The following is a 27,699-nucleotide window of genomic DNA, read 5'->3' as shown; positions in this document are numbered from 1 at the left end:
TGGGGAGAGGGTAGTCCCGGAGTCAAAGCAGGACTCGTAGAGGGACTGGGAGTTGCAAAAGCTGATGCAACGGGAACGGGTGACTGTGAAGGAGCAGCTGGCACTGGGGTTGCAGTAGGGGAGGAGGAGGATCTGGACATGGAAGAGGTAAAAGATCACTAGTATCTGTTGGGAATGGATCATTCAGAAAGTCGGAAGATGCATTAGTTGGAGAGGAATCAATGCCAAACAAGCTCTCATCAAATTGAGCATCACGGGAAATGATGATGTCATCAACCTTCGGATCCTAAAAGTGATACCCTTTGGATCTGAGACTGTAGCATGTGAAGGTCATCCTCTTTGACTTTGGTGCGAGTGTGGTCCTTTTCTTATCTGGGACAAGCACATAAGCAACATAACCGAAAACACGAAGATGAGAAACAGAAGGCTTGTGGCCTGTAAAAGCCTCTTCCGGAGTCATCCCCTCAACCGCTTTTGTGAGAGAGCAGTAAATGAGAGAAATTGAGGTAGCCACAACTTCACCCCAGAAAGCAGGAGGGACACCTGCATGATGCAACAAAGCACGAGCCATCTCTTTGACAGTCCGGTTCTTTTGTTCCAAAACTCCATTCTGCTGAGGAGTGTAAGGAATTGTAGTTTGTCGCTGAATGCCCTTCGAAGCAAGGAAGTCATCAAATGGTACAAACTCGCCACCATTATGAAACTCTACCCCCAGACTGATTTTCCACCATCACGATCCAAGTCCTGAAACTGGCAAAAGCATCTGATTTGCAAGCCAGAAAACATACCCAGACTTTGCGAGTGAAATCATCCACGAGAAGAAGAAAATATCGAGCCCCGCCAAGAGACTCAGCCCCCGGAGGTCTTGCAAGATCTGCATGGATAAGCTCCAGTCTTTGGGTTGCTTGATGAGTGGCCTCCTCTGGAAATGCATCTCGATGATTCTTGCCCATCATGCAGGATGAACAGATGTGTGAGAGAGACCTGAGTTGAGGTAGTCCGCAGACAAGTTGCTTAGAATGGAACTTTTGGGTACATGACCGAAGCGAGAATGCCATAGAGAAGTATCTGCCTCAAAAACCAAAGCCGTCAAGGGGGAGAAAAGATGATGAATATGGGAATCAGTGTGTGTCATGGCCCTGTGAAAATGGAACAGCACAAGTGTGGGCATGGTGGTTGCTGAGCCAAAATATTAAATGATTCACATTTGGGGTGACCGGATAGAGTTAATGATGTGTGGACATCTCCAGGTGTGAAGGGGGGAACTAGAACATTAATATTTTAATGTTTTATTGAAGGTTGTCCCTAGGCCTTAGTGGCCCCTAGGGAACTTTAATGATTATTAAAGTTGGGGCCCTAGGATAAGTTTGGAGAGGGGGCAACTCCACTTTTGGAGTGCATGCCTCTCTCTCTTCACTCTCTCTCTTGCTTTTGGGAGGCGTGTGACAAACGTGTATGCTCAAGCGTGGAGAGGAGAAGGAAGCTAGTCGGCTGCTGCAGAGAAGTTTGGTTGCTGAAAACTGTGTGAGAAAACAGGCCATATAGAGCTGTACGACAGGTACAACTGTACGACTGCAGGTACATGCGGCGCTGACAGGAATCCGTACTGTGGGTGCTGGCGGCAGCTGTTTTTGCAGGTGGCTGCAGTTGCTGGTACAGGCAGCGCAGACAAGTACGACTGCAGGTACAGTACTGTACGATTGCAAGTACAGTGTACGGACAGTTCAGGAGCAGGCGACGCTGGACAGTACAGTTTGCAGGCTGAGTTCACAGGTACAGTCAGCAGGTGGCTGCTGTTAGTTACTGACTAGTGCAGAGCTGACACGTGTGGAAACTGTATGGACTGGTACGGTGCAGATTTTCTGGTCTGTACAGGCAGGTACAGCACTGAGATGGATGCAGGGAGGAAGGTACAGACAGGTACACTCACACGTGTGAAGCAGAGTTGTTGAAACAAGTGTCTGTAAGTACAGACTGGTACGGTCATTTCCTCCGGTGCAGATCTACGAGCTGATTTTGGTAAGCTCTGAATTTGTTCATCTACCTTTCTTTCCATTAGCTTATGTCTGCTGATTTGTGCTATCTGGCCCCTTGTGAGAGGAGGGGTATGGCAGATTGAAAAGGGTGGAAACAGAGATTGGGATAGTGAATGTATGTTTGTGCTGAGTTGTGGAATCATGTGCATGAGATATGCCAGATGTATGCTCAAGGCTGTGCTGCTGACTGTCTTGGCTGATCAGAGGGAAGCACAGAGTGTTGCTTTGAGACACAGATCTGTGTGTGTGAATCCTCTGTGCTAAGAGGTATTGTGGGCTGCCAGATTGGACATACAGGTGTAATCTCTTGGCTGGTTTTGTTGTACTCAGCCTTGCATATTTTTGAAATTGAATAAAGAAATACCGTAAGGGGCGCCAAGCTTTGGGGCCAACAGGTGTCGTTTTATTTTCAGATTTGGGGCACTCTAGCTCCAATCCAATTTGTTTTCATATCTAGACTACTAGTGGAAGGGTGACTACCGCACTTTGGTTTCTACCAGAGGCCGGTTTCAAGGTTCCGTTGCTGGGACCAATCATCAACTTTCTTAAGGGGGTGAGCTCGTGGTTGCCTCGAGGAAAGTCATCGCTGAAAAATTCAGCAACATGTCTGATACAGAAGATGAGTTCTATTATCATGAAGAGGAAGAGCAAGAGACCTCTCCTTAGAGAAATGCATCTGAGGATATTTTTGGAGGAGAACAGGCTGCAGATGATGAGCATTATGAGGATGTAACACAGCCAGAAGATGTACTTGGTAAAGAGGATGATGATGCTCGGTTTAAAGATCGTTTGGCTAGTGTTATGGATGTGTTTATGCAGCTCACACAAAGTGAGAAGTTTGTTGAATTTATGAGATCCTGTACAGAGCCCGAAAAGAAGAAGAAGAAGGTGCGTTCTAAGAACCTTGCTCAGGGTCATAGTGGTGCCATTCCACAGGATCCATCTTTTGGACAGTTTCTGAACATGCAGCATGCTTATGGTGTTAACTCTCAGAGTTCCTTCTTTGGATAGCCATCTATTCCTCAGCAGACTATGCATCTAGGTTATTTTGGTGGTGGCTCGGTGTTCCAATCTATGACTGGGGGTTATCCTCAGGGAGGCATGGGTATGCCAGGGCCTTTTGGAGCAAATTTCCAGCCTGGTATGCAGGGGAATATGTATGGTGGTATGCAGTCCGGTATGCAAGGAAATATGTTTGGGAGCATGCAACCTGGGATGCAAGCAAATATGTATGGTGGCATGCAGCCAGGTATGCATAATGGAATGTTTGGAAACATGGCTGGAATGTATGGTATGCCAGGTGTGGGAATGGGAAATGTTGACCCTATGATGGGCATGAATGTTGGGGGCAGCAATCTTGCGAAGCCACCTCCATATGATAATCTAACGCCTATGGGTAAGGCGAAAGATTATAAGGAAGGGGGAGCTGCAGTGAAGTTTGATATATTCAGTGGAGCCAAAGATAAATTGAAAGCACTTACCTTTTTACAGCAGTTTGATGCTGTAAAAAGCAGTTTGATGCTGCTTTTTCTGGTGGGAATTACACAGAGTCCTCTAAGGCGAGGAAAGCTGCCACTTTTCTCAAGGGCAATACTTTGCAGTGGTGGTCTACTCTTCTTTTGCAGGGCATAGCACCCACTACTTGGGTACAATTTAAACAGGTCTTCTCTTCCGTATGGCTCACATCTACATTTGAGGTGGATGTTATGATTGCATGGCACAAGTTGGATGCTTCAAAGTGTGAGAATTTGGAAGATTATAACAAGATGTTTTGGGAAGCTTTACTCCCAGTGACTTCTTACCGTGCAGTGCCTTTGTCTGAGCAGGTAGAGAAGTATTGTTGTGGGCTGCCCAAGGAGGTGCGAGATTATTGTATCAAGACTCGAGTAACGAACATGTCACAGATGATAGAGAATGCTATGACAGCTAATGCGTTACTCACTGGAGGTTCATCTAGGTTTAAAGGAAGTAAGAACTCGAGCAAGAAAGTTGAAAAATCTGGGCATGCTCCTCGTGATACTAAAGGGTCTTCAGAGACGAGGTATAAGAAGTTGCCAATGCCCAAGAGAACTTCTGAGGAAAGACAGGCTTTGAGAGATGCTCGGAAATGTTTTTACTGTACTGAAGAGGGACATATGTCATTTAATTGTCCCAAGAGAAAGTCCCAAAAGGACTCTGACAATAAAGGAGAGCCCAAGTCAAAGAAAGTCAAAGAAACCAAAACCTTCTGCAAGGTTAGTTCCTGATCTTGTGGGAGAACAGCCAGGTGGTGAAGAGACAGAGTTGTGCAGGGCATGGGTCAAAGTGAGAGATCAGAATGCCTTGATATTCTTTGACACAGGTGCTAGAGCCAACTTCATTTCACCAGATTTGGCTAGCCGATTGGGGATTCGTGCAGAGGAGATGGGGCCGTTATATGAGGCTAACATGGCTTGTCCAGGGTATGCAGAACCCGTCACTCCTATCATTGGGAAGCTCAGGCTTCATTTGCAGGGTTATGTGGACAGCGAAGAGTTTTTCATCATGCCTCTGGATGGCTGTGATGTTTTGTTGGGTATGCCATGGTCATGCGGTGGTGGATACATGTAGAAAATATGAAAGCAATAAACTAGAAATGAAATGATAACAAGACTGAAAGACCAAAGGTTACCTTGAGATGAGTGTAGACAAGACACAAGCTTGATTGATTTCATTGATGTGACACCTACAATATATAGGTGAGAAGTACAAGATTGAGTAGACTGACTTATGGGATAAATGTAGAGATGCCACATGGCACTAGACTCAAGACACAAAGACTTAAGTGAAACTAGACTAGAAATAGTACACCTAGTGTGCACTTATTTCCAACACCCTCCTTAAGTGGACACTAGGAGGAAGACAAAAAGACAAGACTATGGCATGACAAAAGATAAGACCAAGACAGAGAGACTAGACAAGGATTGAGAGACAAGCTAGAAGATAAGATGGACAAGACTAGAAGACAGACATAAAGACTGATAGACTGAGAGACAAAAGATCCTGAGACACCCCTCCTCAAGTGATATCCTCATATGGGTTCACAAGGGTAGGGACAAGGTGGATCTAAAACAAGACACAGTCAGATTGATAGACAGATAGATAGACAACAGATAGACAGACAGACAAGACTAGATAGACAGAAGACTGACTGTAGACAAATAGATGGACCTTGAAGACAACCCCTCCTCAAGGGCAATCTCTGCCTCTTGGGTAGGGACAAGAGAGAGGTCAAAAAGCAAAAATGAGTAAGACACTAGAACCCCTTGACCTACATCATCGGTGGTCAAAGTGGTAGACAAGAAAGATGAAGTAATCAGAAAGCCCATTCCTCATCATGTGAGGAATGAACAGCAAGATCTGCTGATGTAGATGTTGCAGCAACATGTGCTGCGGGCAGATGCAGGGGCTGATGTAGAGGTTTTAGAGTAGCAGTCCTTCTCCCGGTGATTATCATGGCCACAAATGGTGCATGGATGAGCCTTGAAGCAGTCCTTCTCTAAATGATTAGTTTTTCCACAATGGGTGCAAGGCTTTCTTACCTTAGATCCTCCTTTCTTTGCTAAAAATGCAGTGTCAGTTACCTTTTGTTGTTTTGTTCTTTCCTCTTCTTGGAGAGCATTGATGATACCTTCAAGAGTAGGATTATTGTGATACTTGAAGGTAGTGACAAGAGTAGCATAGGTGTCAGGTAAGCTTTTGAGAAGCACAGCAATAGCAATATCTTCGGAGATGGGGGACTTCAATGATGCAAGCTGAACCATAAGACTGCGAAAATAATTGACATGAGAGGCTATAGTAGCTCCCTCCTGCATATATAGATCAAAGAATGAGATCATAAGTGCAATCTTAGAGTTTTTAGAGCGGGGTCCAAAAAGGGTATCCAAAGTGATCCATGCTCGAGAAGCAGACTGTATGTCGGAGATGTGATGAATGTAATCATCTCCAAGACCGAGCAAGATGATAGCATAGGCTTTGTCATTCTTGGCAGTGGGAGCATAAGTGATAACTTGCTCAATGTCGGAATCTTCGGGAGTAGCATGATGAACAACATCCCACAGGCCTTCTTTCAGAAGATGGCACTTGATTTTGATTTGCCAAGTATGAAAGTTGGACCCATTGAATTTGTCGATAGACATGAGAGAATGGGTAGAAGATGCCATGTGGGAAGGTCTTACCTCTTGCTAATGATGCAAGGGCAGTGTCTATTCCCTTACAAGAGAGAGTTCAGTTTTGAATTAATTTTGAGGAAAAATAGAACTGAAAATATTGAAGCATACCACTTTGGTTTTTTTCCTCGGGTCTTCCACCATTTCAGGGGTAACCCGAGAGAGAGAGAGAAAGAGAGAGAGCTGCGAACAGAGATTTTTGCAAATAAAGAGAGATGTAGTACAGGGCCACGATACCTAGAGAGACCGGAGAGCGAGCAGCGGTGGAGAATTTGTTGCAGAACCTCGGGCAGCTCCTGGAGAAGTGCAGCCTCTTGAAGAAGATGGCGCAGAATTTCAGGAGCAGCACGGGGCCAGGAGCAGGAGCAGATGTCGGGGCAGATACAGCACAGAAAATAGCAGACAGAAATCTGTGCAGATAGGCAGCAGATGTAGAGGCTTGCGCAGCAAATGCCGGGGCAGAAATGTGAGCAGCTCCGGGAGAATGGCGGGCAGCAGTAGGGTAGTGGCAAGACTAGAGGAGCAAACCCTGCTCTGATACCATGTAGAAAATATGAAAGCAATAAACTAGAAATGAAATGATAACAAGACTGAAAGACCAAAGGTTACCTTGAGATGAGTGTAGACAAGACACAAACTTGATTGATTTCATTGATGTGACACCTACAATATATAGGTGAGAAGTACAAGATTGAGTAGACTGACTTATGGGATAAATGTAGAGATGCCACATGGCACTAGACTCAAGACACAAAGACTTAAGTGAAACTAGACTAGAAATAGTACACCTAGTGTGCACTTATTTCCAACAATACATACAATAGGAAAATCACTTTGACTCATAGAGGGAAAGAACATGTTTTGGATGTAAAACTTAAAGGGGAATTTGTTCATATTGTATCCGCTTCGGCAATTTCATCAGTAATGAAAAAGCATCTTTCCGCGTACTTGATTTATGTAAAGGATGCACAAGATGATGAGTCTAAGTCTAATTTGTCTATGTTAGATAAGGACAGGACTGATTTCTTATGTGGGTTCCAAGATTGTTTTTTCGAGTCATTGCCAGGAGAACTTCCTCCTAAGAGGCCAGAAGATCATGCCATTGATCTAATTCCTGGTAGTATTCCACCAAATAGACCGCCGTACCGTGTTAGTGCAGCCCAACAGGAAGAGATTATGAGTCAGGTGCAGGAGCTTTTGAATAAAGGGTTGATACAGCCTAGCTCATCACCCTTTTGCTCACCTGTACTCTTAGTGCAAAAGAAGGATGGTTCTTGGCGCATGTGTATCGACTACAAGGCGTTGAACAAGAATACCATCAAGAATCGATTCCCCATACCGAGGATCGATGACATTTGGGACCGCTTACAGGGCTCCACAGTCTTTAGTCGCATTGACTTGAAAAGCGGGTATCATCAGATATGAATTAGACCCGAGGATGTGCATAAGACAGCATTCCGAACCACGTTTGGGTTGTATGGTTCTTGGTTATGCCCTTTGGTTTGACAAATGCACCTACCACATTTAACAGAATGATGGGCAGGATTTTTAGGCCTCATAGAGCGTTTGTGGGCACATTCTTTGATGATATGATTGTGCATTCACAAACTGAGGAAGAGCATAGAAGGCATTTGGCCATTGTGTTTGCAGAACTCAGAAACCATATGCTGGTTGTTAATGGCAAGAAGAGTGAGTTCTTTTTGCAAGAGATACATATCTTGGGGCATATTGTATCTAAGCATGGAGTCCGTATGGATCCAGAGAAGGTGGAAGCAATTCTTAATTGGCCAGATTTGAGGACTGTGCATGACGTACGCAGCTTTCTAGGATTGTGTTTCTATTACAGGCGGTACATCCGGTATTTTGCTGAAATTGCTTCGCCTCTTCATGCCTTGACAAAGAAGGCAACTCCGTTTAGATGGGCTGATCAAGAAATTACAGCATTCAAAAAGCTCAAAGAAAAGCTTACTTCGGATCCAGTATTGGTGTTACCGGACCTCCGAAAGGCTTTTGTTGTCCAGTGTGATGCATGCGGAAGTAGCATTGGTGCAGTTCTCATGCAAGAGGGACATGTGATCGCCTATGAGAGTAGAATATTGCAAGATGCCGAGAAGCATTTACAGGTTTATGAGAAAGCGATGTTGGCTGTAATTCACGCTCTTTCTACATGGAAACAGTACTTGCTTGGGGCTGATTTCACTGTGCAGACAGATCATCAGACCTTGCGTTATTTCCTCACGCAAACTAAGCTTTCAAAGAAGCATATGCGTTGGGCAAACTTTTTGTCTATGTTTCACTTCCAGATTGTGCATGTGGAAGGCAAAAAGAATGTAGTGGCAGATGTTTTGTCACGCAAGCCACAGGTCTCCGCAGTTTCACTTGCTTAAAGGATGATAAGTTGCATCATCCTCATGACTTGTGCTTCAAATGAATTCCAAAAGTGAGTGAGAAGAAATAGGTGGTGGTTTTACACTAAGACATGGGTCTCAAAAAGAGGAAACAAAGTACAATTAGTACATTGTTTGGATGGAATGTTGTTCAAATCATGAGCTTGATGAAATGAAAGAGCAGTATGCCCATGATGAGGACTTTGAAAGGTTGTATGATCAGATGTCTGAGGGTCAGCGGCATGAGCATTACACTCTCAGAGATGGGTTTTTATTGATGCATGGCAGACTGTGTGTTACTAGGCCATTGCGACTCAAGGTTATGATTGAAAGTCATGCTCCACCGTATGTAGGTCATAGAGGTATTAACGCCACGGTAAAAGCAGTGGAGACTTTCTTTTATTGGCCAACCTTGAGAAGAGATGTTGATGCCTTTGTGAGGCAATGCATCGTATGTCAGAAGGTAAAGTTTGACCGTCAAAAGACACCGGGGTTATTAATGTCTTTACCTATTCCAGATAGACCTTGGGAGAGCATTGCCATGGATTTTATATTTGATCTTCCACGGACACAAACGGGCAATGATGACATTTGGACTATCATATATAGGTTCAGTAAGCAGGCTCATTTCATTCCCGTGCGTAAGACGATCAAAGTGGATCATATGGTGAAGTTGTTCATGGTGAACATCTTCAAGTATCATGGCTTGCCTACGTCTATCATTAGTGACCATGATCCACGGATGACGAGTTTGTTCTGGAGAGGGTTGTTTGACAACATGGGTACAACTCTCAAGTTTTCATCGTCATTTCATCCACAAACAGATGGTCAGTCAGAAGAGGCTAACTCTACAGTGTTGGATCTTCTTAAGTGTTATGTGTCAGAGCACAAGCAACAATGGGAAAAGTATCTTCCTTTGGTGGAGTTTGCATATAACAACACTGTACATACCTCGATAGGCAAGGCGCCTTTTGAGATTGTGGAAGGAGGGAAGAAGGTACCACCCATTTTGCACACAAAGGATAAGATCTTTGGGGCTGATCAGTATGTGCAGAGTATGGATGAAGCTTATCGGAGAGTTAAGTTGGCACTCCAGAAAACTCAGCAGAAGCAAAAGAAAGCCGCAGACCGTCACAGACGTGTTTTAGAGTTTGCATTGGGTGATTGGGTTCTTTTGCGCTTTGAAAAGGCTAGACTCAAGAAGATGAAGGGTAAAGAGCGCTTATTCCCTAAGTTGAGCATGCGTTATTATGGGCCTTTTCAGGTATTGGAAAAGATTGGTGAGGTAGCCTATCGTTTGAAGCTACCAGATCATTGGAGGATTCACAATGCTTTTCACGTGAGTCTCCTTAGACCTTTCCGTGGGGATGTGCCTGAGGATGTATCAGATGAGGCTCAGCCGGAAGTTGAGGAACTTGATGAGGTTCTTATTCCAGAGCAGATACTGGCACATAAGGAAAGAAAGGTACGAGTTAAAGTTTCCCGTCGCTATCTTGTGAAGTTCAAGAACTATTCACCGATGGATGCGAAGTGGATGGAGGAAGGTGACTTAACAGATTCACCTTAGGTTTTGCAGCTTTATCTCGATGCGTTTGAGTTAGAGCCGACTCTTGTTGTGGCTCATTCAGGTTCAGCAGAGCACGGGTCTAGAGCATTACCTGATGCTCAAGAGGGGGGTAGCACCTCCGCTCCCTTGATACAGACAGGCTCAGATGACATCTAGAGGTCGCTTGGTGTAGTTTTTATCTCACCCGAAGGTACTGATGGTTGACAGTACATCTGTTTATGGGACTTCTATGATATATGTGTACTAGTCACATGGGATATTGTGGTTGTGTATGGTTCACAGTGGTATACAACTTGGACTACTACTACGCCATTGGTTTGCAGTGAATGATATTGATACATGTGCATGGCTTAGAGAGATTGGGACGCTGATCTTGCCATATTGTATATTTCACTTTGGATATTTTGCTGTATCACCAGAATGCAATCGAGGACGCTTGCCATTTTTCAAGAGGGGGGTATGTCATGGCCCTGTGAAAATGGAACAGCACAAGTGTGGGCATGGTGGTTGCTGAGTCAAAATATTAAATGATTCACATTTGGGGTGCTCGGACAGAGTTAATGATGTGTGGACATCTCCAGGTGTGAAGGGGGGAACTAGAACATTAATATTTTAATGTTTTATTGAAGGTTGCCCCTAGGTCTTAGTGGCCCCTAGGGAACTTTAATGATTATTAAAGTTGAGGCCCTAGGATAAGTTTGGAGAGGGGGCAACTCCACTTTTGGAGTGCATGCCTCTCTCTCTTCGCTCTCTCTCTTGCTTTTGGGAGGCATGTGACAAACGTGTATGCTCAAGCGTGGAGAGGAGAAGGAAGCTAGTTGGCTGTTGCAGAGAAGTTTGGCTGCTGCAGAGAAGTTTGGCCGCTGAAAACTGTATGAGAAAACAGGCCGTAAAGAGCTGTACGACTGCAGGTACAGGCGGCGCTGACAAGAATCCGTACTGTTGGTGCTGGCGGCGGCTGTTGCAGGCGGCTGCAGTTGCTGGTAGAGGCAACGCAGACAAGTACGACTGTAGGTACAGTACTGCACGACTGTAGGTACGGTGTACGGACAGTTCAGGAGCAGGCGGCGCTGGACAGTACAGTTTGCAGGCTGAGTTCACAAGTATAGTCAGTAGGCGGCTGCTGTTAGTTACTGACCAGTGCAGAGCTGACACGTGTGGAAACTGTACGGACTGGTACGGTGCAGATTTTCTGGTTTGTACATTCAGGTACAGCATTGAGATGGATGCAGGGAGGAAGGTACAGACAGGTACACTCACACGTGTGAAGCAGAGTTGTTGAAACAAGTGTCTGCAAGTACAGACTGGTACGGTCATTTCCTCCGGTGCAGATCTACGAGCTGATTTTGGTAAGCTCTGAATTTGTTCATCTACCTTTCTTTCCATTAGCTTATGTCTACTGCAGATTTGTGCTATCTGGCCCCTTGTGAGAGGAGGGGTATGGCAGATTGAAAAGGGTGGAAACAGAGATTGGGACAGTGAATGTATGTTTGTGTTGAGTTGTGGAATCATGTGCATGAGATATGCCAGATGTATGCTCAAGGCTGTCTTGCTGACTATCTTGGCTGATCAGAGGGAAGCACAGAGTGTAGAGGGAAGCACAGAGTGTTGCATTGAGACACAGATCTGTGTGTGTGAATCCTCTGTGCTAAGAGGTATTGTGGGCTGCCAGATTGGACATACAGGTGTAATCTCTTGGCTGGTTTTGTTGTACTCAGCCTTGCATATTTTTGAAATTGAATAAAGAAATACCGTAAGGGGCGCCAAGCTTTGGGGCCAACAGGTGTCGTTTTATTTTCAGATTTGGGGCACTCTAGCTCCAATCCAATTTGTTTTCATATCTAGACTACTAGTGGAAGGGTGACTGCTAGTCTACCGCACTTTGGTTTCTACCAGAGGCCGGTTTCAGTGTGAGGGATCTGGGAAGAAAAATTGATGATCTTGTAGAGACTCCCATCATGGACTCCATTGGCAACAACCAAGAGAGTCTTCCTGTCAATTACTTCGATGACCTCATCATCAAATTACACACCAAGTCCCTTCTGAGAAGCTTTGTATACTGAAAACAGATTTTTGGAAATCCGTGGTACATAAAGAACATCATGTAAGGTGGCAGAGGAACCCAAAAAACATTTCCAACACCGGTGACAGGAAGCGAAGAGTTGTCGCCAATACAAACTGACGAAGAGAGTCTGGTAGTCCTCCAAGATATGGACTTGATTGGTCATGTGGGCAGAAGCACCACTATCACCAACCTATTCCACGGCTTCGGGTGTGTCACTAACCTCTTCAAGAGAAGGTCATATCTGTGATCACGAGGAATGAATCCTGTAAAGAGGTGGATGAATCTGTGACTGCCATGTATGCTGCATCTAAGGGCATCAAAGGCACTAGACATGTGTTCCCTGATGATAGTGTGAAACTTGTGATACCAATAGTAATTGGATGTGCTATGGATCTGAGCTCTTTGGTTGAGATTCTGAAGAATATTTGGGCCTTCTATGTGGGTATTGCTGTGGTTTTTGACACGAAATAAGGGTTTGTACAATGGGGTAGTCTTATACATCCTCCCGATGGCATGTGGTGATTAGCTGACAAGTCATTATGTCTTGGTTGTATAGTTTGTAGGACTCTTTTATCTTGTCTATGGTGTATGAAATAATGACCGTTTAACAATTCAACATTGTTACTGAAACTATGCACAGGGCGAGCCTTGGCTTTGGCCTTGGCCACAAAAGGTGTTCAACTCTCTGTGGTGGATTACTCAGAATCAGCTGGTTTAGAAACAGTGAAATTAGTGCAGGATGAATATTTGAAGCTTGGACACTCAGACAACCTCAAAGCAATATTTATCAAGTGTGATGTCTCAAGACCTGGTAAGGGGCTTTCAAATACATCTCTGAGCTTGTAAAATCTTGGTTCCCTACTCGTAATTAAGTGCAGGTCATATGATTTGCCTATCTTGTGTTGAAAGCTACATGTGGACATTTATTTCTTTTTGGCTTTTGGTGTGAACAGAGGAAATCACCTTAGCTTTTCAACAGCACAAGGACTCTTTTGGAAGATTGGACATCTGCATCAACAATGCTGGAATAAGTGAGAGAGAACAGTTTATGAAGGACTACAGTAAAAACCGAACTGGTGCCTGGCGTAAAGTGGTAGATGTGAATTTGATTGCCGTGATTGACTGCACACGGCTGGCTGTAAGCTTGCTATCTAAGACACCTGATCTTTAGCATGCATTTACAAACAAACAAAAAGAAAAATGTACCTTGAAATCTTGTGACTGGTGCAAAATCGATGAAGCTGTAATTTGAACGCATGGCCTAGAATGAGGTGTGGTGTCTTTTCTCTGCAGTCCATGGCCTTCATTCTTTATGAAATCAATCTCAAAAATATTAGTTTTTCCACAAATCATGTAAAAGGATTATGGCTAACATAAGGAAATGAGCCCTGGCTAGCCCAAGCAGCCCCTCCCCTTTCAGCCCTTGCTGCACTCCCTTACTATGTCTGAGCCCCTTTCTAGCCCCTGTCTTGCCCTTCCGCCCCTTCTCTATCCGTCCTGCTGCCCCCTCCCCAGCTCTGGTCTTGCCCTTCTATGCTGAGGTTTAGTGTTGCTTCATGTTGCATGAATATTGTGGAGACTACAGTCTATGTTGAACCAGAGAGCCTTGGGAAGAATGTTTTGAACATTTTCAAGACCGATTTCACCGATGAGATTTTTTGCCTGTGAATGTGCTAAGCATACGCTTACTTCTGGTAACAATTTGTTTATGTCTTAGTATGGGTATCAGCCCCAGTTCCCTCAAACTTAGAACTTAATGGTATGTATCTAGGCTTAGCTTGGTCTTCCTTGTTGGAATCATAGTTGTGGGAAATGGGGAAACAGAAACGAAAACGAAAACGAGTTTTTCCAAGGGAAGGAAATGGAAACACCACATCAACCGGGCGCGCGCGCGCACGCGCCCGCGCCCGCGGGGGGGGGGGGGAGATCAAATAACAATGAATCGAAACATGTTATAAAATCAAACTTAGCATTTGAAAATCCAAATTGCGCACACAAATTTGCCTATGAATGTACTAAGCATCTGATAACTATTGGTAACAATTGGTTTATGTTTTAGTCTGGGGATCAGCCCGATTCCCTCAGAATTAGAATTTAATGGAATGTACCTTGGCTTATCTTGGTCTTCCTTGTTGGAATCATAGTTACCAGAAATAAAAATGGTTTTTCAAGGGAAGGGAAACGGAAACACGATGTCAGAAAAGGGGGGGGGGGAGGGAGAGGGGGATCACATAACATTAAATTGAAACATGTCATAAAATCAAACTTAGCATTCCAAATTCCAAACGCCACACACAAAACAAAAAGATACAAGAGTGTAGACTCTACACTCAGAAATCTAAGACAGAGATTCCACAGCTTGACCTTGAGGAAGGAACATTTCGTGCTCCTCAAAGTCTTCTGACTCATCATGATCGGTTGGAACATCTTCTTGGGCCTCCGCAGGCTCTTTGCCAACATCCTCTGGCGCCTCCACAACCTCCTGTGAATGCTCATTGAGCAAAACCAATGACATGATTTGTTCTCAAGTTTGAGGCTGAAAGCACTCACCTTGACTTGGTCTTCTATCATCTCAAAGGTCTCGCATATTTAGTTGAACATCCTTAAATGAGGTATGGGATCACTAATTTTGTCAAATTTGTTCATTAGTTGACGGGCTTTGTCCTCTCTAGGGCTCTTGGTGCTGGCATAGGTGGTGGTGGTGTAATCTCCCCTCAGCCAACCAACCCTAAAGGCCAGCCAACTAGCCCGTAATACACGATAAATAGAGGGCTAGGGTTGAGGGTATTTCATGAGTGGGCAAGCACGATAAGGCCATACCCAACATACCGTGAGCATCATCAAGTTCTCATTATCAGCAATCATTGTAAATATTCATTCATGTAAGTAATAAATAATAGATTAGTTCTACATCTATCTTGTCTATTGCTTGCTTTTATTCATGCTTCCCCATAGGGAGATTTGCATTAATGTGTGTCTTTCCGTTAATCTGCATTAAGATCTAGAGGACTACCGTCATGTTACAGCGCATGCACATTAATGAATTGGCCCGCTAGAAGCCAGCTATACTAGATGCAGCTTATTAATGATTTGCATTAATATGTGTTTTTGCATTATTCTAGAGGGCTGCCGCAGGTACATTAGCGAATCGGCCGCTGGAAGCCAACTAGATTAGATGCAGCTCATTGCTCTTGAATTTTGGTTTTTGTCTCAAGTGCCTCTAGATATGCATGTATATAGAGAATAAGAACATAAGTTCTTAGGGACAGGTATGTAGGTACGTGCTTGTGCAAAAGTGTAGGTACATATGTGGATATGTTCTTTGTGTATGTTTGTGGACATGTCTAGGTACGTACATACATAGAAAGAAAGAAAGAAAGTTATATTAACGTCCACGGGGGGCCGAATCCGACCCATGGGACTGCTGGAAACGTGTGGCTAGACTACTGGGTGCTGTGCGTATCCCCTCGTGAACGTGCATGGGTCCGTCTACAAATGCACTGCTTGCAGAGAATTATGGACATGGACATGCACAGTGTAGACACAAGGGTAAGTTGTGTAGAAACGTGCATTTCTAGCGTAGTTGCTAGGCATTCCATGAAAGGTGTTTCATATAATGTTTCATACGTGTTTCATACGTCTAGCCACTTTTATGAAACACAACTCCCAAAAAAACTATGTATGATGCTTATTTTATGAAAGAGTGTTGTACAAAACATAGTAGCTATGAAATAGGCATTATTTAAACTTAAAACAATTAATAGAATCATAAACGTTGCCTACACCTACCTACAACCTGGGCCTTGGTCTAGACTCAAGACAGGAGTGTCCAGGCTGGAGGAAGCTCTATCAAATACCTATAGTGGGATTTGGGAGAATGGGAGTGGGATATTGACATATAGGCCTCTCGTAGTAGCAGGTCTTTTTTCAAGATACAATTCGGAATGTCGCAGGGTCCAAAAAAGGGTATAAAGAAACATGTATGAAAAGCATCGTTTTATTGCTATTATGGTTCCTAGGGTGCAGCTCTCTGTGGGTACGCACATGTGTTCTAGCTAGGTTTTAGATTAGATTTGGCTGGATCCTTTGTTCCGGCTAGGTAAATGCCTATGCAGGGCTAGGAACATACGTTTGCAGCCCCAGTCGATCACGCAAAATAGAGAAGTTTTTACAGGTTTTCTCCTTGATGCTAGTAATTGTCCTAATTACTCCCATTTTCTTTTTTTTTTTTTTTCGTTGGGAATTTTTGATTAGATAGTGTGTTGCCCTGCTCCTAAGCTATTTAATCACATAGACAATGTGTGGTAATGATGCTTAGATTGATTAGTCTCTAATATTTCGAAAAACCTCAAAAACCCAGAAATTTCTTAATAAAAGGGGATAGGATTGGTCACTTACATGCTATGAACAATCGGAAGGTTTGTTGTTCCTCACTGCTCGGTTGCTTCATTGGTAAAAAAAAAACAACCAAGTTTAGCTCACAAAACCGGTGGATTTGTACTCCAACCGAGCAACTTAAACACCATTCAACAAGGAAATTGCAAGGGAGTCCTAAGCTAGGGCACCTCCCTAGTAACAGCACCAAGGATGTTCACCGAATCGGGAACAATCTAATGCCTTGCACGAGGAGAAGAAGGGACTGGGGAGAATGGAAGCGTCAATGATGGGGATTTTGTCTCTAGCTTTCTATGGAGACAAAGACAACTCCCTCTTGTGGAAAGCTAGGGTTTTTTGCCGTGCACACGTCCTCTTGTGGGAAGCTAGGGTCCTCTACCTTGCACACTGACGGTGTCACGCCATTGTTGCCTTGCAAATGGCTAGAGAGCAATGGGGAGAGAGCTATGGAAGAGCTCAACCTCAACCCAATGCCTTTGGAGCTTGCAAGATGGGAGGAGAGAGCAATGGGGAGACAGCTATGGAGGAGCTCAACCTCAACCCGATGTCTATGGAAGAGCTCAACCTCAACGCAATGCCTATGGTGCTTGCAAGATGGTGGAGGTGAAAGAAAATCTAATGAGAGAGAGAGAGCATACACAAGCGTAGCATCAAGCAAACACACAACCATCCACAAGTATGCATACAGAAGAGAAAGCAATGATGCAAATTATTAAAACACATGAGCAAGAGAGAAGACTCTAGACTCAATTGTGATTAATGGGATAGTCCCTTTTCTCATTACTCAAAATGACTTATAGACATGGCCTCATATTTGCAATGTCCAGCCGCCCATGGAATGTCCAAGGGCCAAGAAAGCTAATGTGCTTAATGTAGGCTCAATGTATATATAAAATCCATCTAAGCTGGCAATACACATGTCATAGGCCCGGCTAAATGCCATAATTATAGATCATGAAGCGCTTAGTGCAGTTACAAAAAGTAGTTACAAAATGGTGTGACCACGCGTTAGAAGTAATGTTAACCAGTGTGGTTGTTAACACTCCCTGGCCTCATTCATACATCGACCGGTTTTATCCAGGAATGGAGTATCCTGGAATAATATTTTCACCTTTTGGGAGGCAACGGTCTTGACACAGTTTTGCCTGGTGGATCTAGCACTCCTCCTTGACCTCGAGAAGGCCTATGATGGAGTTGATTTGACCTCCTTGGAGAGTACCATGCTGTGGATGGGCTTTTAAGCATCCTAGATTTTGGGGTTTCGGCTCTCTACTCATTGGCCCATAGCTAGGTCCTTATTCAGGGTTCGAGAGGGGAGCGCTTTTCTATGTCCCACTCAGTGCATGAGGGCTGTCCATTGTCCTCCTTTTCCTCTTCATCATGGAGGCCATGAGCAGTTTTTTGTGCTTGCAAATAGGGGCCCAACCTGCCCTTTTGTAGCCTAAAGGAGATTTTCTAGCAGAGTTTGTGAATGACACTGCAGCCTACCTTTCTGGTGTGGAAAGGAATCTTCAGTGTTTTCTGCAGCTATTGAGGAGTTTTGCCTTGCTTTTGTTGCACACATGAAATGGTACAAGTCGTATGGCTTTTGGGTCCTACTCTGACTTCCTGTTCAGTTGATGCCTTCCTCTGTGGATACCCAGAGGCACCACAATTTGGTATCTTGGATCCCCCTGCTCCGCAACTTAGTACCTCCTTTGAGGACAAGTTTGCAGCCAGCCTCTTCCGTGCTTGGGGTTCTCGTTGCCCTTTCCTCTTCTAGTCACCACCCACCTGTGATAAGGAGCGCCTCTGCCAGCCCCTGATGTGGAACGAGCTCGCCAGCTGTGATGCGGCTTGGACTGCAGCTCACGGTTAGACTAAGGTACCGGTTTGGGCAGGCACAGTCATACGGGCCAGTCCGGCAGCCATATGGGCAGTTTGAACGGGTCATAGGCAGCCTGGACTGATGTGGGCAAGTTGAGCAGCAGGCTGGGCATCATAAACATGTGTGAATACCTTTTGTAGCAAGTTGTGAGCAGCAACAGGTTGACCAGCATCCTCGCCCCTAAATAATTAGCGGATAGATATTCAATGCATAATCTCTTTTTCCTCAAGTGCACAGAAGTAAAGAGTGATCTCTGGAGTGTGCGTTTGAAGACAATATTTAGCAACAGTGTTGGCCTGAGATCATGGGATTACATTCAACGTTTTAGTTTTGTACGTGAACATTTTCATTGTACATAATACAAATAGTAGATTTAGGGTTACTTGTGCGAGCTTGTGTTTTGAGTTCCGTTGCACTCTCCTCTTGCCATCTTTGTAAGCCCTTGCACATAGGCGCACACACTCTACTGGAGCTTTCTTCAACTAGATTTGCGCACGGGTGGTTCTAGTGTGCAAGTACTCGACTGATGGGATACGTGGACACTCTACAGTTGACCTCCCTTCCAGCTTTCTCATGGATTTTTGGCATCGGTTTTTGGGAGAGCTGTAGCCACTGTGGCACCCTCTAAGAGTTGCATCATCTCAACCTTTGTAATTGCTTAAAGGTGCAATAGGTTTGGTGGAAGATTCTTTGTTTGTTGACCTCCGAGCCTAGCACTGCCTGCTACATCACGCATGGGAGGTGGAGTGGCTCTACTTTACGAGGACAATGGCACAGGTCTTGCCCCTCAGCTCACACGCTTCTGGGTGTCAGTCATCCATGCCTCCTTGGTCCTAGTGCCCTAGTGGACCCCAGAGACCCCTGTGAGCAGCATTGCCTCCCTGACGCCATTGACAAATCTGTCACCTAGCCGATGGAGACTGGCTGCTACATTTGGACGGGCATCATCCACACCCTCGGAGGGCGATGGGAGCGCCTCACTGGAGTTTCAGATTTGATGCAGCGGTGCTGTGCAGCCTTCTGCACACTTGGAGCCCAGGCCTCTTGACTTGGGGGGATTCCGGACTTGTTTGGAATCAAAGCACCCCCCCCCCCCCCCCCCCCCCCCTTGGGGGCGATAGGAGTGCCTTACCGGAGATTCAGATTGGATGCAGCGGGCGATAGGAGTGCCTTACCGGAGATTCAGATTGGATGCAGCGGTGCTGTGCAGCCTTCTTGTGTACTGAGCCGGGGGCCCTTGACTTGGGGGGATTCGGGACTCATTTGGCATCAATGCCTCCTGCCCTTTTTTTCTCTTCCTTTGATGTAGCCTCTACCTGAGAGCGGCAAAATGGCATGAGGCCATTTACAAATCCGTTACCTTGCTAGCGGAGACTGTCTGCTACGTTTCAACGGGCATCATCCACACCCTCCGGGGATAATGGGGAGCACCTCACCAGTGACTCGGATTGGATGCAATGGTGCCGTGGCAACATTCTTGCGCACTTGGAGCCCTGGCCCCTTCACACCTGCGAGAATTCCGGACTTGTTTGGCATCAAGGCACCCTCCCCTCATTCTCTTCCTTGGATGTAACCTCCCTCTAAGAGCAGCCAGCCGGAGAGGGAGCCCTCTTGTTCTTTGGCTTTTTTATTTTTTTATTTTTTATTTTTTTATTTTAGAAAGAGACTTCTATTAAGTATGAAAAAGACATACAACAATCACAACAATCACAACTATAAGCCGGAAAAGAATAGAATCACCCCAATATGTAAGGTGATTTCAACCACCGAGGAGCATCATGATATGAAGACCCATGGTACTAGAGGAAAAGAAGATGCCATGGTCCCACTCCCGCATAAATATCACGCGCTTCGCCTGCGCAGAACGAGAGGGCCCCTGAATGCAAGCCCAAGTAGCCATAAGAGTATGGATGATATCACCCCATATAGTACTAATGCACTGAGACCCAAAAATCTAGACACCCTCAATAGCCTCTGTGCATCTAGCTCTCTAGATCTGCCGTGCTATAATATTGGCAACAATCTCCCAACTGGTGTCAATCCTTTGTCTGGGGGGTGTATAATCAGAGTGAGGAACATCCTGCAATAAACCATGCTGGGCAATACTTCTACGAATGAAAATAGGAGAATCTGTACCATTGTCCTCATAAAAAAGCTGCGGACCAAATTGGGAGAGCCAAGCAACTGGCCCCCAAGTCACATGCATGGCTCGGCCACTCAATTTGCCCATAAGTTGGGCTACAGAACCCCAAGTCTGCTGTGCAGTGTTGCATCCCCATAAACAATGTTGTATAGTCTCAGAATCTGCTGCACACCTAGGACAGGAAGGTGCTACACCGAAAACCGATCTCCACTGATTGGTGGGAAGATCACCATGTAAGAATAACCAAAAGAAATGAGAGATTTGGCTCCTTCTGTATGAGTGCCAAAGTCTATGCCAATATCTGCGTTGTATCACTGGAGAAATATCATAGCTCTCCCAATGAGGCCTGAGAGTAGGGATCCTATGCATCTATCGAGTGAGGAGAAGCGTGGCATTCCAGACAGTGAAACTGAAAAAAGGAAGGCTTTTCAAAGGATCGAAGGCATCAATCCACTCCCACTCTCCTGGATCCCAGTGAAGATATCTGATAGGACTACCACCATATAACCACAAACACCAAGAGCCATGAGTCACTATCTGAGGAGAAGGGTCAATGAACCAATGCTTCCTTGAATGACCAACAATCCTCACTCGACTAAGCCTAGTATCTAGGATGATCTCCTCCATACTACATCTCCTCAATCTCCCTCCAGGCATGATAGAGTAAATGATGCAATTTGTAGCCTCCTGGCCCGGGAGAGCAATGACCTGCAGAGGTATGTCTATCCTCGAAAAAACTCCCAGCCAACTCGGATGATAGTCTCCATGAAAGGTCCCAGAAAGCCACTCATGCAGAATAGCTGCATCAATCTGATCAATACGAATGCGAGAGCCCCTAAGATACTGAATGGATGCAGCTCTCTGATCCTCCGGAAGACTCTTAAAGGTCTTCCAAGCAAGAACTGTTCATGCACATCTCTCCCATCTGGACCATTGCATATAACCAGATGCACCAAGTGGGCGACCAGCCTCATCCCTGATGAGCTCGTTCCACATAATAGGTTGTCGGTCAGCCTCATCCAAAGACCTAGGAAGCCTTTGTCGCAAAAAAGATCTCATGCTTCTCCATGCTCTGACAATGGCTGCAATAAGAGGGGAAGATGGTGCCCTGATATCAGCCTCTGTGAACAAAAATCGTGTGTTGGGCATCCAGTCTCTCCTGACCCTGGGTGTACATCCGGAAATTTGAGACAAGAAAAAATCCTTCCAAGGCTTAGTGCCTGGTAGGAAACTTTTGACCACAAGTTTGCAAAGCAACGCCCTGCACTTGACATCCGGATCGATAATATTCAAGCCCTCCTCTTGTTTGGGCTGAATAACTGAGAGCCAAGCTACCTTGGCACGAGTGTCTGAGGTGCCATCCAAACCCGAACAGAGAAAATCGCAGATCAATCTCCGCAATTGGCCAATGCACGCACGAGAGAAGCACCAACAAGAGGCAATAAACCAAGCTGAGGCAAGCAATACTTGATTAGCCACCAAAGCTCTGGAAGCTAAATCTAATCTCCTGGAGCTCCAATGGAGGAGCTTCTTCCGGATACTCATAAGTACCAGAGCAAACTGCACTGCAGGAGAAATATCAATCCCAACTTGGCATCCCAAATATCTAGCAGTGCATCCTCTGCTAATCCAAGTAAAACCAAGCTCTGCACCCCAAGCAACTATTGGTGAATCACTAACCCAAAAACCAACAGATTTGTGCCAATTAATGAGTGCCCCTACTGCCAAACAGAACTCCTCTAGTGCTACCCGGCAGGAACATACGCATATATGTTCTTTGGCTTTTTGGCCTCACATGAGGGGCAATTTGAATCTTATTTCTTCTCCCTCTTCGTTCGATGTAGCCTCCCTCTGAGAGCAGCCAGCTGGAGAGGGAGCTCCCTTGTTCTTTGGCTTTGACCTGACTCGAGGGGCAATTTGTAGCTTATTTCTTCTCGTTTGTATTGAGTAGACGTTTTCTTTCATGTTGATAGAAGGATCTAGTCTTGGAAAGAAAAAGAATATGCCGAAGTGAGGCAGGGTTCACAGGCTTATGGATAGAAGGTGCCGAAGTGGAAGATAGAGGACAGATGGACAGGGGGGTTCTTGGGGTAGGTGTCTAAGTGGTCTTAAAAAAAAAAAAAATTTTTCCCTACGATTAGTCTGTAGTTGGACATGTAGACGGGTGCCTGAGTATAGAGTGAACTAGGTGTTGCATGGGGAGCTCTAAACAGGGTTCAAACTCAGGAGCCCCACTCACCAAGTGAAAACTTAACCACTAGGCTACACTGCCATCGGTGTCTAGGTGGTTCACCCAATGAATATAGTTAAAGTTTTCTGCAAGCGAAATTAAGCAATTAAATTGCTTCCATGGGATGCCATTTTGCCATGCCTGTCTAAGGTTAGTAGGCCTCCGCCATCATGCAAGGCCTGCATCACTTTTGGCCAATGAGTTTGCCTTCAGCCTGGAAAGTTGTGAATCAAGCCTATGTTCAAGATCTTATTGCTAGTGGTATGTCACTAGTTTTGATTTGACTAAGCCTCAGGGTTTCTTGTGTGGCTGAATCGGGAAGAAAAAATAGACTCTCTTTATGATTTTGGGAGTGATTTTATGAGCTGAGAGTTTTTAAGGTTTACTTAGTGCGAGAGATTGGTGGTACACTGAAAGTACGTCTTAATTTTTGCAGGTTCAGGCAATGATTGGATCAGGCAATGGTGGAACTATCTTGAATGTTGGCTCTGCTGCTGGATTATATCCTTCATATGATGGGCCTGTATATTCAGCAACCAAAGGTCATTAGAAATCTTGTAATGTTTCTTTGTAGAGCATGATTCTCATAATCTTTTCATGATTGTGTCCAACAAAAGGAAATCTCAAGCTTTTTTGTTTATAATACAGGTTTGTCCTCCCTGGCAGAGCACATTGAGTATCTTTTTATTTTGGATGAAATAAATATTATTCAGTTATAGACAGTGCATCCAGAGGGTGTAGGCTGGGGGGTAATCAAACCCCGGTCCTTACATTGTGCTGCAAAATTTTTCACCACCATGCTACACACCCCTGGACATTGTTGTATCATTGTCAGTTTAGTTAAGGCAATTTTTTGTTAAAATAAGTGTGGTTCAATTGGTTTTGATTGTGTGGCACAGGTGGTGTGGTTCTTTTCAGTCGGTCCCTTGGAAGTCTTGTGAAAAAAAAGATCCGTGTTAATGTTATCTGCCCAGAGGTATGTGTATGGATGAATCTCTTAGACATGCTTACCACGTTCCGTAGTATCCATGATTAGTTTGGTAGAGTAGCGGTTTAACCACTGCAATATGGTGGGTTCAGGCTTATCACATAATTGAATAGTTTTCATTTATAAGTCCGTGACGAGGGTTGTGAATTATGCATCACGCTTTTGCATGATTTATGCATATATACAGAGTATGTATGTATGTATACCATGTAACGTGATTATGTGTGTGCGTGCATCCTTCGCTATGCGTCTCTTCCTCTCAAATTGCACTTTCCTTTGGGTTGATTACTGTGCAGTTCTTAGCAACAGACATGACGGGACCTCTAAATAATAAATTTATAGAAGCATTCGGTGGATTCATTCCCATGGAGAAATTCCTTCAAGGTGTGCTGGAAATCAATCTTCATCAATCTTCGCTTTGTGTGTTTTCTCTTTTGAAAAAGTGATTGTATGCTTCTCCTATAGAACAGCTTGTCGATCATAATTATATGTTAATGAAAAGTTTCAATTGTCTTTTGAAGGTGCATTTGAGCTTCTTGAAGATGAAAGCAAGGCAGGTGCTTGCCTCTGGATTTCCAATCGACGCGGTTTGGAGTATTGGCCCACTCCAGAGGAAAAGAAGAAGTACTTACTGAAGAGTAAACCAGCACAAAAAAGCATGCAGCAGAAGTCTCAAGTGTACACAATAACATTGCCAAAAGAGTTCCAAAAAGTGTAAGAGCCCCCCCACCCCCCCACCCCCCCCCCCCCCCCCCCCAAACACTCTGATTGGCCTAGGGCCCAAGATCCTCCCGTAGTTACCATTTTCTCACCGCCCCTAGGTGCCTGCCCATAGGCACTTTTTTATCCGCCAGTAGTAGGTGATCACTGATGCCGCAGCGAGGAAGCACCATGTGGGGTTTTGAACCTAGGACCTCTTGGTCCTAGTCAAACATCTCTACCACTTGAGCTATCACCTCATTGGCAAAAAGTGTAAGTTGTATAGCAGGGCACATTATGGCTTTTCCAATTATAAGCTCATGTTGTATGCATAGCTGCAATGGTTAGCTATTGAAACATGAGACTCTGTATTCTAATTATTAAGCATGATTGTAAAAGCCAAATATTTGTTCTTGCTTTTATAAACCCAAAACTTGTCTAGCTCTCTCTCTCTCTCACACACACATATTTACCTGATCCTTTCAAACATTCCCTCCCTCTACAATGGGAGGGTTTGTAGATGACAAAATCAGCCAGCTTGATCATATCCTTAGGGATCTTATCAAGGACCAGAAGAAGACATTGGAGCCATCAAGAAGGACTTATTGACGCGCATGGGAAAGCTGGAGGCCGAAGCGGAGATATGGAAGGAAGAGAAGCTTACCATGCAAGAGGAGTGGGAGAAGGAAAAGCTCGCCATGCAGGAGGAAATCAACCTTTTGAAGGGTGAAGTGGCTCCTTACGCGATCGTCCACGGGAGGAAGGAGAGACTCTTGAGGTGGACAAAGAGGCAATCAAAGAAGAGATCAAAACCCTCACCCACACAATTGAGGGGAAAATGGAGGCGGCCCGCGAAGGATGGGTAGAAGTGATGAAGAAGAACATTCAAAAGGAGGTGCAAGAAGATGTACAAGTTATGGAGAAGAACATCAAGGAGGTACAAGAAGATGTACACATGATGCAGTCTACTCTTGATGAAGAGAAGATGCGACGGATCCGGCGCCTAAACATCCGAGTCACAGGGATACCAGAGAGCACTGTCTCCAGGCCCGAGATTGACGGGCGGAACCTATGTACCAAGCTGGGACTAAAGGAGGATGAGCCGCTCCCATTCACTAGAGTATGGAGGATAACCCCAAAGGACTCCACCAAAGGCAAGGCCTTAGTGCTACAGTTTCCGGACAAGGAGAGTAGGATGAGCTTTATGAGAAGACGGGCTATCTTGAGGAGCTTGCCAGGGAATCCCATCTACTTCGATGATGACCTCACATGGATGCAGCTGGAGCACAGAAGATTATGCATGCCGAAGATCAAGGCGGCACGCAAAGAAGGGAAGAAGGCACATTATAGGGATGGTCACATCTACATTGATGGGAAGAGGGTCGAATAGCGCCATCTGGCCTATGAGACACGGAGGAAACAACATGAAGACAAAGAGATACACATAGGAGTTTGGAACTGTAATGGAGTCCTATGGACACATCCAGGGAGACTTGAGGAGGTGATGGAGGGCCGGGATATCATCTTGATGACAGAGACACATGAGAGCCCGGAGACGGGCTTACCACGGGTTGAGGGCTATCAGTGGGAGTCAGCTCACCGACAGGGGATGAGACAGGCCACCTCCCGAGATTCAGGAGGTATTGCAGTGCTTTTCAAACATGGGTTACATGAGCATGTTCAAGCCGTAGCACGAGACTCGGAGGCGAGATACATGTGGATTAGCTTACGCCTCTCGGAGACCAGACTGCAATATAGTTTGGACATGAATTTTGTATTTCAAAGTTGGTTTAGGCTTGTCCCAGGCAGTCTGATTTTCTTCAAAATCTTAATGTAGTACATCGAACAGGTATTGCGCATCAGGATTATCATGGTTCACAGTTACCGATTCTTTGAGTCTCTTGGGATCCATGTCCTTGGGAACCTTATCTCTACGAAGAGAGTAGACAACTTTAGGCTGCCAATCCATAACAAAGATAGAAGAGGAAAAGAAAATCAGAAACACACTAACAGAGGTGAATAGGTAGACAACAACTATGGAAGAAGAAGCCACATCAAGAGACTCAGAGAGTAGCAAGGGAACAACAGAAGAAAGAGATGAGAAAGAAAGAACACGCAGCACAACAGGAGAGTAGGAAGACGACTAGCAACACAATACAGCGAAGATAGAAAATCAGGCGACAAACCTCGGGCGAGGAGGAGGAGTAGGCGAGCACAGGGAGAAGAAGGACACGAAAGGCGAACAGCTAAACAATGGAAGCAGTTGAGCAGAGGAACAATCGAGAAGATGCGAACCTCCAAGAACGGCGAACAACAGACGAGAACCTCCACGAAAGGCAAGCAGCAATCGAACAGACGTAGAGCGCGCGCGCGCGCTCTCACACACACACACACACACACACACACACACACACACACACACACATTTTTTGGTGAAACCACTGTTTCATTATAAATGCAATGTACATTCATAGCTGTCCCAACATGGAGCAGCTACTACGGGAAAACTAGAAACAGTGATAAAACACGTCCAATTGGGCCGTGGAAAAGTCTCCAAGAAAGTGGGCATCTTGGAGAGACTGGAACAAGGAGAATTTGAAAAAGGCAAAGACATTCACCGAAGTGTGCCCAAACCACTGAGTGTTGCGGGCATGGTATAAACTTCATAAGGCCCAATAACGGCACCATGAAAAAAAGAGAGCATAATCGGGTGTAGAGGGATATCTACTAAACAGCCAAAAGTGCCTGCCAAAGGAAAGGCCCGGAAACCGGACATGGAGAAGAACTGTTAAACGATCCAGGAAATCTTGAGCGGTAGGACAAGCCCAGAGAAGATGCAAGACCGTCTCGCGCGGATGCGAACAAGTAGCGCAAATTGAGGAGGCAATATGTCGGACAGCCAGAAGGACACCCACTGGGAGGGCCCCCACCATATATCGCCAGAGAAAGACCTGCTGCTTGAGGGGAAGCTTACTTTTCCATATACAATGAACACACGTTTTTCACCACCCAAGCGGCCTATCCAAATGCCAAAAACGATTGCCTTGCTGTTGAATCCATGGTTGCGGAAGAAGAAGACAGTAGGCTTTTTTGGCAGACAGATTGGCAAAATAGAAAGTTGAATAACCTGGTAGC

The 27,699-nt window shown here is 45.1% G+C and overlaps 1 protein-coding gene across 2 annotated transcripts in view; it reads left to right on the top strand.

Moving 5' to 3' along the window:
• LOC147639151 (ARP protein (REF)) overlaps nucleotides 1-27,699 on the top strand; it is a 98,726-nt gene that overhangs the window by 16,089 nt on the left and 54,938 nt on the right. For both annotated transcript variants that reach the window (XM_086787809.1, XM_086787801.1), the window contains exons 3-8: nucleotides 12,883-13,053; nucleotides 13,196-13,380; nucleotides 23,314-23,419; nucleotides 23,777-23,853; nucleotides 24,162-24,249; nucleotides 24,387-24,579. In XM_086787809.1, coding sequence (XP_086643935.1) covers nucleotides 12,883-13,053; nucleotides 13,196-13,380; nucleotides 23,314-23,419; nucleotides 23,777-23,853; nucleotides 24,162-24,249; nucleotides 24,387-24,579 — 820 coding nt within the window. The remainder of the gene's footprint in view (nucleotides 1-12,882; nucleotides 13,054-13,195; nucleotides 13,381-23,313; nucleotides 23,420-23,776; nucleotides 23,854-24,161; nucleotides 24,250-24,386; nucleotides 24,580-27,699) is intronic.

Source organism: Cibotium barometz, chromosome 4 (assembly GCF_041138505.1).
Source record: "Cibotium barometz isolate CiBa-2024 chromosome 4, ASM4113850v1, whole genome shotgun sequence".
Taxonomy (NCBI): Eukaryota; Viridiplantae; Streptophyta; class Polypodiopsida; order Cyatheales; family Cibotiaceae; genus Cibotium; species Cibotium barometz.
Note: the sequence above shows the minus strand (reverse complement) of the source record. Positions and strands in the feature narration are given on the sequence as shown.